The sequence below is a fragment of the Saccopteryx bilineata genome, chromosome 3, assembly GCF_036850765.1.
Source record: "Saccopteryx bilineata isolate mSacBil1 chromosome 3, mSacBil1_pri_phased_curated, whole genome shotgun sequence".
NCBI lineage: Eukaryota > Metazoa > Chordata > Mammalia > Chiroptera > Emballonuridae > Saccopteryx > Saccopteryx bilineata.
The window spans coordinates 83,321,190-83,331,667 of NC_089492.1; the positions used below are offsets into that span (position 1 = coordinate 83,321,190).

The following is a 10,478-nucleotide window of genomic DNA, read 5'->3' on the forward strand; positions in this document are numbered from 1 at the left end:
TCCGTCCCCACCTCCTCCACCCCTGGGACGTCTGGAATCAGGTATATAGGTTTGAGCCTTGAGCTTCAGTGGAAGGGCCCATTCCCGGTGGTCCTCAGTACCCCCAAAGCTGTAAAGGTTACTGGCCACGCAACGTAGATTCGAGCTCACATCAAGCCAGTTCCTGATCAAGCTGACACAGCTAGATGGAGGGCTTAGCCGGACTCCGAAAATCCACTCAAGGGCTCTTCAGGAACTCATTGACCAAAGACATCACCGCCCTTGAGAGCTCAATCCGAGTTCTCGAGAAATCCTTGGGCTCCCTGGCAGAGGTTGCAGTGCAGAACGGAAGGGGACTCGACCTGCTGTTCCTGCCCAAGGAGGACTGTGTGCAGCTCTCCAGGAGCAGCGCTGTTTCTTCGCCAACCATTCCGGAGTCATCGCCAATCTCTGGACCTCCTCAGAGACCGCCTGAAGAAACGCCGTTCGGACAGAGAAGCACATGGACTTTGGGTCCCCGGGTTTACCTGGCCCTCATGGGCCACTACATTGCTCTGCTCCCTTGCAGGTCCCATTCTGGTGCTCCTTGCCATGCTCCTGATCGGCCCCTGTGTTCTACGCATGGTGGCCACCCTGGTCAAACGCCAGCTAGGGGCCACCAACCTCCTGGTCCTTCGACCCATGCTTCAGCCCACCTACCAGCCTCTCCCCTCGGTAGATACCGCGTCTTATCCTCCCATTCAGAGGGGGGAATGAGGAGCCACTGTGCCACTTCAGCCACAGGTGTTGTAAAGTACCAAAAGCTGCAGAATTAATATTAATATTTTTTTGTGTGTGTTTTTCTGAAGCTAGAAACGGGGAGAGACAGTCAGACAGACTCCCACATGCGCCCGACCGGGATCCACCCGGCACGCCCACCAGGGGGCGACGCTCTGCCCACCAGGGGGCGATGCTCTGCCCCTCCAGGGCATCGCTCTGTCGCGACCAGAGCCACCCTAGCGCTTGGGGTAGAGGCCAAGGAGCCATCCCCAGCGCCCGGGCCATCTTTGCTCCACTGGAGCCTCGGCTGTGGGAGGGGAAGAGAGAGACAGAGAGGAAGGAGAGGGGGAGGGGTGGAGAAGCAGATGGGCGCTTCTCCTGTGTGCCCTGGCCGGGAATCGAACCCGGGACTTCCGCACGCCAGGCCGACGCTCTACCACCGAGCCAACCGGCCAGGGCCTAATATTAATATTTTAAGAGACTTGAAGAACATTATATTAATTTGGGTTAAGGTGTTCAGAGAAATTTTGAGAATAATCTCTGTACTGTGTGATTGGCCTAAAACCAGGATGGCCCTTGGCATTGTATTGTAAATGTAAAGGGAAGGAAAACATGGATTCCCAGACATTCCACCACACCTGTGGGGAAAGGGGTGAATGGCTAGCCAGGTGCAGGAAGAGAAAAGCCAAAATAAACCTTTTCTTATAGTAATGAGCTATCTGCGGGTATTTGTCCCCACGGAAACTACCTCTCCTATTTGAATGCATGTGGTTAATGTGTGTGACTCTGGACAGAGAGATGGCAAATAAACATTAGAGAATATAGGAATGTCTTTTAATATGTAAAGAGACATCTTTCTACCATTGTGTTGACTTATAAATTTTATTTTCTCCAAAATGATTTATGGCTTGCAAATTGAACATGGTCCTATCATGTTAAGGGACATATGACTATAATCAATAGTGGTAAAGGGCACCTAATTGCAATTTTTGCTTCTGTACTTCCCACTTGCAAAATTATAAAAAACTAGGTAGAACAAAGGGCCTGCGCGCTCTGCCTCAGAGTTCTGTCACAGTTACCCCGCTTGGCCAAGCTAGACAATAAAGCTCTGGTGTGGAATCAGTGGATTTTGTTTGTGTCTTTGATGCTTCAAGTCCCTCTGGATTAGGCTTAACATTCACCTCTGTTTCCCATCTCCTTCTCCTGCACAAACTGGCTTCTTGTTCAGCATTCTGCCATTTTGACTGCCTCCTCTCCTCCACGTGGCCTCCCTGTCTTGCTACAACGTGGGCTCTTCCTCACTACCACAGCATGGTCTTCTCCAAATGGCCTCCTAGCTCCTCCTTTTAAAACTCTTCCCCAGGAGAACCCCTCCCTCCAGCACACATTAGTATAACCAAGCCCCTTCCCAAGCATGAACAGCAATTAGCTGTATCACGTGAGAGCATCACCACATGAGAGTAGCAGCCATCTTTAACAATAAGAGTGAGAAAAAAACCAGAAAATAGAGATTTTACAACTCATTTCGCCCAACAGTGATGTGTGTGAAGTGGATGACCTTCTACAGAAGTTTGCATAAATGATTCCTTTCTTTGGCTCTGTGGATTTCATGGATTATTCTAGGTCCTTAACAGGGATGTAAATCCTGTGATTTTTCAGATTATTCTTAAGATGTCCACTTAGGGCTGTTCGTCTTCCCTGAAATTTTGATGTGTTGTTACTATTTTTTTACTTTTAAGTCATTTTTCCAGCTCCAGTGGTGATTTCCTGTTAAAGTATTCAGAGGTGCATTCCGTGCCCATTATGCATAACAACTTTCTAGTTTTTTTTTATAATGCAGATGCCTGCCTTTGCTGCTGTCACAGGACATAGCCGGTATAGGGCTGCAATCCTGGGAGGTTTGTGGGAATTCTGTTCCAAGTACTGAGGAGTAGGAGTGAAATCGGTTTCATGTATGTCTCTCTGCTGCCATCTGGTGGATGTATGTGGAAATTACATCTTAGTGTTTTTCAAGGAAGTGCATTGGCTCTGGTGGATTCTTTCCATGTTGAAGCCATTGTTATTCAGAAGAGTGCTTCATAAATCATAAGGGCTTTCTAGTTATCTTTATTTGCTGATTCCCACACTGAACCATATGAGAGCAAGAAACGTCCTGCTTATAATTTCCATTCTCTGAAATCTCTTGAAACTTGCTTTTGTGTACAATATGGTCACTTCAGAAATATTCTGTTGCCTTAGCCAGTGGACCAATTGGGTGTCAGACATGATTTGCAACAATCCCACCAGCTTAAGGACCAGTGCCTTTCTGTTGTGAATTTCGTGCTAGTTAGGAAAGTAATTAGTTACTGTAATGTTGTTTGAACATTACAGACCCGATGATCTTAATCACATTAGCTTATGCTCATGGTGAGTTTCCACTTCCTTTTTTCTCCCCCTAAAATGAAAGCAAGAAATAGTAGAATTGGTACCCTCTGAAGTGTTTTGAAAACTGCTCCCTAGTGCGACATAGCCAATACAGTGAGCATCCCAGTGTACTTCTCCGCTGCCGTTCCATGCTCCTGTGGGAATAACACGCAGGTGAACCTTGAGGAAGAACGCTTGTCGGTTTAAGTTAATTTTCTTAAAGTCACAATCAATTGTTTTCTCATGCTTTTAGGGTTTTTATATGCTTTCAGAGTTTTTGCAGGATGTGGTTTGGTTGTTATGGTTGTACGCTTTGTTCATGAGCAGGGCTGCTGTGTTGATTTTCCTAGTGTGAAGAAGAATTGGTGTGTTTTTTCATATATGCCTGATTTGTGAGCATGACAGCTGTATCCATTTTCTCCTTACCCATCTCCTGCTACCCTTCTGTGGTCAGTAGCTGCCAGTGTTTTCTCTCCCTTGTGTGTTCTCATTCAAATACATTGATTTTACTGGAGGTTTGGATCTAAAGGCTCAGTCTTTTCCTTCGATTTACTTGTCCCAAAGACATTTTGTGTTTTTACAGTGCATGTTTTTACTCTTTCCTTACTAGGATATGTTTCCTATAGACAGTTTCCATTTGTGTTTGTGTCTATCTGTGGGCACTCATGGGCTTTCCAGTGTATTTGCTGGCTCATCACAGTGATTCATTCTTTAAAATTGTCTTCTAGTGGGCCTGCCGATCTTCTCCAGATGTGGCATATGTGGAGTGGCGTATGTCTATCTCAGCAAGAGTGTTTTCTGTTTGCTGTTTTTTGAGTTTCAGATTCCATGCTGCTTCCTCAAAGAAGGGGTGTTCCTATCATTTATTTCCGTGTCTCAGAATTCCATCCATGTCTTCCACGGCAGACACGTTACATACCTACATACCTACTTCCCTAATGTCTCACTGCATAAGTAAACACTGAGCTCTGTGAAGTCCTATTTTTTTTAGTAATTGATACGCAGCCTATTATGTACACGTGTCACAGTCCCTCGTATTAGGAAACACTTCTCATGTGCTTGATACATGAACCGCTTGCCTTCCTGAAGCTCCATAACTGCCTTTCTTCAAGAAATGGTCACTGCGCTGTCCAGATGCTCTCGGTTGAGATGACACAAGTGTGGGTGCCTCCAGCAAAGTGAGGAAGCCCACATCACCTCACACTCTGCTGTGTTTCTGATTTCACCACCAGTCAGTTTCCATAGCACTTTTACAGTGGCCCTAGCCAACTCTACAGACTAGTATGACATGGCAATGGTGGGAGTTCAGGGTTGAGAAGTGGCTTCAGGGAACATGGTAGGGGGGTGCCCAAGAGTTTGGGTAAAGGAGGTGGAAGATATGTGGTAGACACTTTTGTCCTGAGATTCATGAGAGAGGTACATGACTTGGATGCTGTCAGATGAGACATGGGAGCTCCCAGGGTGTGTCCAGATTTTTTGTGTCATCTAGAATGTTACTGTATCAATTAATTGTATTTTGTTTATTCATTCTTAAAATTTTATTAATTTTTAAAACAATCTAAACATAGAATGCTTTTAGAGTCTTTTTATTAAAAACAAAGTTTAGACCCTGGCCACATGCTAAGTTGCTTAGACCATCATGCTGATATACCACGTTGCAGGTTCGATTCCCAGTCAGTGCATATACAAGAATCAATAGATGAATGCATAAATTAAAAAAGCACAAATAGATGCTTCTCTCTCTCTCTTTCTCCCTCCCTCTCCCTCTCTTCCCCCCTTCCTCTCTTTCTAAAATTAATCAATTAAAACACAGCTTATAAAGACTTTTTTTTTTAAATGACTTGATGTTGAGAGGCAAGCTCTAAATATCCTTTTTTATTAAACTTCTTTGGGGTGACATTGGTTAGTAAGATTATAAGTTTCAAGAGTAGAGTTCTGTGATACATGTTCTGTATGTTACCTTCTGTGCCCACCAGCCAGAATGAAATCATTCTCCATCACTATATATTTGCTCCTTTTACCTTTTACTATCCCTCCACCCCTTTTCTCTGGTAACCATCGTACTGTTGTTTGTGTCTGAGTTTCAGTTTTATATCCCATATATGAGAGAAATCATATGGTTCTTAACTTTTTCTGACTGGCTTATTTTGCTTAGCACAGTATCCTCAAGGCCCTTCCATGTTGTTACAAATGGCAGTATCTCACTTTTTCTAATGGCTGAGTAGTATTCCACACGTACCACATCTTCCTTGTGCAGTCCTCTATCAAAGAACACTTTGGTTGTTTCCTTATGTTGGCCACCATGAATACTGCTTCAATGATTGTATGGGTGCATAAATCTTTGCAAGTAAATGTTTTCAAATTTTGGGGGTAGATAGCCAGAAAAGGGATTACTGGGTCCCATAGTAAATCTATTCTTCATTTTTTCAGGAACTCCAGACTTTTCCATAGTGGCTGTCCCAGTTTACATTCCCTCTAGCAATGAATGAGAGTTCCTTATTCTTTACAAACTCCAACACCTGTTATTACCTGACTTGTTGACAACCATTTTCACATGTGTGAGATGATATCTCACTGTAGGTTTGATTTGCATTTCTCTAATAGCTAGGCAAATTAGTATCTTTTTATATATCTGTTGTCCATTTTTGTTTCTTCCTGGAGAGGTTCATTGTCTTTGCCCGCTTTTCAATTGCATTGCTAGTTTGATGTTGAGTTGTCTGAGTTCTTTATCCATTTTGGATATTGACCTCCTGTGGGAACTGTTGTTTGCAAATATCTTCTCCCATGTGGCTAGTTAGCTTTTGATTTTGTTGGTGGTTTTTTGTGCTGTGCAGAAGAATTTTTAGTTTGATCTAGTCTCATTCATTTATTTTTGCTTCTACTTCCTTTGCCTTTGGGATCCAATTCATAAAACTTTCTCTAACACCACGGTCCATCGATTTAGTAGTTGTGTTTTCTCCTATGTAATTTGTTTTAGTTTTTATATTTAGGTCTTTATCCAGTTGGAATTAATTTTTGTACATGGGGATAGACTGTAGTGTAGTTTCATTATTTTGAATATGATTCTTCATTGTTCTCAGCACCATTAAATGAAGATGCTTTCTTTTCTCCCTTGAATGTTCTTGGCTCCTGTTTTGAAGACTATTTACCGATATACATGTGGTTTTCTTTCTGGGCACTCAGTTTCATTAGTCTGAATGTTTGCTTGTCTGCCAATACTGTGCTATTTTTATGATTGTTGCTCTGTGGTGTAGTTTGAAGTCAGGTGTTGTGATGCCTTCAACTTGGTCCTTTGTTCTCAGATTGCTTTGGCCCTTTGGGTTCTTTATGGTTCCATACAAATCTGATGATTTTTTTGTCCTTTTTCTCTAAAAATGACATTGGGATTTTGGTGGGCTTGCTTTCTATCTGTGTATTGCTTTGGGTAATAAGGACCTTTTAACTATGTTAATTCTTTCAATCCATAAAAAATGGAATTAATTTTCCATTTTATTTTCTCTGTTTCAATCTTTTAACAGTGCTCTGGAGTTTACAGTATATAGGTCCTTCTCATCTTTGTCAGGTTCATCCAAGGATTTTACTCTTTTGGTTGCAATTTCAAAAGGAATTGGTTGTTTCTTTTTCTGAAATGTCATTGTTAGTACATATATATAATGCATTAGATTTGTGTACTTTGATTTTATATTATGCAACTTTACTGTATTTTTTTACTGTTTTATTTTTCTTAAATGGAGCCTTTAGGGTTTTCTACATACAGAATCATATTATCTGCAAAAAGTGACATTTTTACTTCTTTGTTCCAAATTTGGATGCCTTTTATTTCTTTCTTTTACCTGATTGCTCTGGCCAGGATTTCCAGAACTATGTTGAATAAAAGTGGTGAGACTGGAGAGCCTTGTCTTATTCTTGATTTTAGAGGAAAAGCTTTCATTTTTCACCATTGAGTATGACATTAGCTGTGGGTTTTTCATATATGACCTTTATTATGTTAAGGTACTTTCCTCCTATACCCATTTTGTAAAGTATTTTAATCAAGCGTCCCCAAACTGCAGCCCCCTGAGGCCATTTATCCCCCCCCCCCACACCGCACTTCCAGAAGGGACACCTCTTTCATTGGTGATCAGTGAGAGGAGCACTGTATGTGGTGGCCCTCCAATGGTCTGAGGGACAGTGAATTGGCCCCCTGTGTAAAAAGTTTGGGGACCCCTGATTTTAATCATAGTGATATTATATCTTATCAAATGCTTTTTCTGCATCTATTGATAAGATCATGATTTTTTTTTTATTTAGTGAGAGGAAGGGATGCAGAAACAGACTCTCGCATGCACCCCAACCAGGATCCACCTGGCAAGCCCATGAGGGGGCGATGCTCTGTCCATCTGAGGCCCTTTCTCCATTGCAACTGGAGCCAATTTTTAGTGCCTGAGGCAGAGGCCATGGAGCCATCCTCAGCACCCAGGGCCAACTCACTCTAATTGAGGCATGGCTTCAGGAGGGGAGGAGAAGAAAGAGAGAAAAGCAAGAGGGAGAGAGGTGGAAAGCAGATGGACACTCCTCTGGTGTGCCCTGGCGGGGAATTGAACCCGGGTCATCCACATGCTGGGCTGATGCTCTACCACTGAGCCAACAGCCAGGGCAAGATCAGGACTTTTTTTTTTTATTATTATCATGTTTTTACAAAAGTTTATTCTTAAATATACAATAGGCTTCCAGACAACACTTCATTCTAGCTATACGTGGCAAGAGATGTTATGACAGGGAATCCAGATGTTAAAACAGGAATGGAATTACGGATCATCACCATTGCCCCAGGCTCAAGGAACAGCTCACTTTTTGCCAGATTTCTTAATTCCACCCGATGCTAGGGGGCCCTTCCCCGCGGCCTTCGCTTTTAGCTCTTCAAGTTTCTTCTGCTCCTCTTTTTGCTTCTGCTTGAATGCCTTATCTTCCTCGTCCATCTCCTTGGCCTGTTTCTTGGGCTGCTTCAGGGGCTTCTTCTTGCCACCTTCGCGGCCAGACATGGCGCCTGCCGCCCCTTCCCCAGACCCTGTCCAAGATCAGGATTTTTTTATCCGTGTTTTGTTAATGAGCTGTATTATCTTTTTCAATTTGCTTATTTTGAATCATCCTTGTGCCCCTGGAATGAACCCGAGTTGATCCTGATATGTTATTTTTATAATGTACTGTTGTATTTGATTTGGTATTATTTTGTTTAAGAGATTTGAATATTTATATTCATCATTGATACTGGTCTGTAGTTTTCCTTTTTTGTGTTATGCTTGCTAGGTTTTAGTTATCAGGGTTATGTTGTCCTCATCAAATGAATCAGAAGTACTGACTCATCTTTAACTTTTTGGAAGAATTTAGGTATCAAATGTTCTTTTTTTTTTTAAGGTGAGAGGAGGAGAGACAGTGATGCAGACTCCCACATGCGCACCAACCAGGATCCACCCAGCGACCTCTGTCTGGGGCCATGGTCCAGTACCAAGCTATTTTTTAAACACCCAAAGCCAAAGTTGTGCTGAAACAGAGCTATTCTCAGCTCCTGGGGCGGGGGGGGGGGGCAATCTAGCCACTAGCTGCTGGAATGGAAAAGAAAGGGAAGAGGGGGGGGGAGGAGAAGAGAGAAGCAGATGGTCACTTCATCTGTGTGCCCTGACCAGGAATAAAAACCTGACATGCCTGTGGTAACTTCTCTTTCATTTCTGATTTTGTTTATATGTGTCAGTTCTCTTTTTTCCTCAGTGAATCTAGCCAGGGGTTTGTCAATTTTATTAATTTTTAAAGAACCAATTCTTTGTAGTCCTTTTGTTCTCTATCTCATTCAATGCTGCTCTAATTTTTATTATTTCATTTCTTCTACTGACGTTGGGTTGCCTTTGTTCTTTAGTTCTTTAAGATATAATGTTAAATCCTTGACTTTTCCCTTGTTTCTTGAGATAGGCCTGTAATGAGATAAACTTACCTATTATTACTGTTTTGCTCCATCCCAGAAGTTTTATTATTTATTTATTTATCTATTTATTTTAGCAAGAGGGAGAGGGAGAGAGGGCCTGATAGGAACAGACAGGCTGGAAGGGAGAGAGCTAAGAAGCATCAGTTCTTCATTGCAGCATCTTTGTTGTTCACTGATTGCTTTCTCATATGTACTTTCACTGAGGGATTCCAGCACAGCAAGTGACCCTTTGCTCAAGCCAGCAACCTTGGGATTAAGCCAGTGACTATGATGTTATATGTATGATCCCCCGCTCAAGCCAGCAACCCCTGCAGTCAAGCTGGTGAGCCAATGCTCTAACCAGATGAGCTCACACTCAATCCAGAGACCTTGAGGTTTCAAGCTCGGGTCCTCAGCATCCCAGTCTGATGCTCTATCCACTGCGCCAACACCTGGTCAGGAACAGCTGGTCTGATATGTGGTGTCATTGTTTTTATTTGCCTCAATATATCTTTTCATCTCATCTTTTAATTCTTCTTTGACCCAGTCAATAGTATTTTTTACATATTATTTGTGTGCTTCTTTTTTGCCATCTATTTCTAATTTCAAAGCATGTCATTAGGGAATATGCCTCCTATGATTTCAATATTCTTAAATTCTTAAATATAGCTTTTTCTTAAATCTTCTTAAATTCAGTTATTTTTATACTCTGTATAAACTGGGTACTCAGATGGATCTACAGCCCCTAATTTGGCCCTCTTCTGCTGTAAGTGGTCAGATGCCGCCTCTAGACTCCTGTGAGTGGCTGCCTCCCCCATCCCCCTGCTGCAAGGTACTCTGATGCTTACCTTGGAGGTGGGACAGAATTTTCTGTGGGAACCTGTCGTCCATAGTGGTCGCCCAGTGAATGCCTTTCCTGACCTCAATATCCTGGAACTTGATGCTGGTGAATAGGGCACTGCTGTGAGGCCTTCTGTAAAGTGGCGGCGTGAGTCCCGTGGGTGGTAGTCAGGTTGGCGGGCACTGGGCAAAGGAGCTTGGGGTCTGGGCTGCACCAGCAGAGGGCGCGGTGTTGGGGAAGATAGTGCGGAAGGTGTGTGGGTGCCGAGAGGCGTGCTGAGGCCAGAGCGCCGCCTGAGGTGTCCAGCCGCTGGAGCGCGAGGTCGAAGGCTGCTGCCCACGGGGCTGACCCGGTGCCAGGGTTTAAGTGGCTGGAGGTTATGGCAGCTCTGCTTCCGGTTTCCTGAATGAGGGCAGCAGCTATCCTTCAGGGGAAGGAGGGACACGGGTGTGTGTTTTGTGAGCAGGCGGGGGTGCCTGTTTGAGGGTGCTGTGGCTCTGGGCAGCGGGGCCATGTTGGTGGGAGGCAGCGGCAGGGGCCCCCAGGATGGCCTTGGCCATG

General features: G+C 43.6%; 1 protein-coding gene across 1 annotated transcript; it reads right to left on the bottom strand.

Annotated features, from left to right (window-relative positions):
- Positions 1-7,789: 7,789 nt before the first annotated feature.
- LOC136328569 (translation machinery-associated protein 7) lies at positions 7,790-8,192 on the bottom strand. Its single transcript, XM_066264699.1, has one exon. The coding sequence runs from the start codon at positions 8,160-8,162 to the stop codon at positions 7,968-7,970; it is 195 nt and encodes a 64-aa protein (XP_066120796.1). The 5' UTR covers positions 8,163-8,192; the 3' UTR covers positions 7,790-7,967.
- Positions 8,193-10,478: the final 2,286 nt, after the last annotated feature.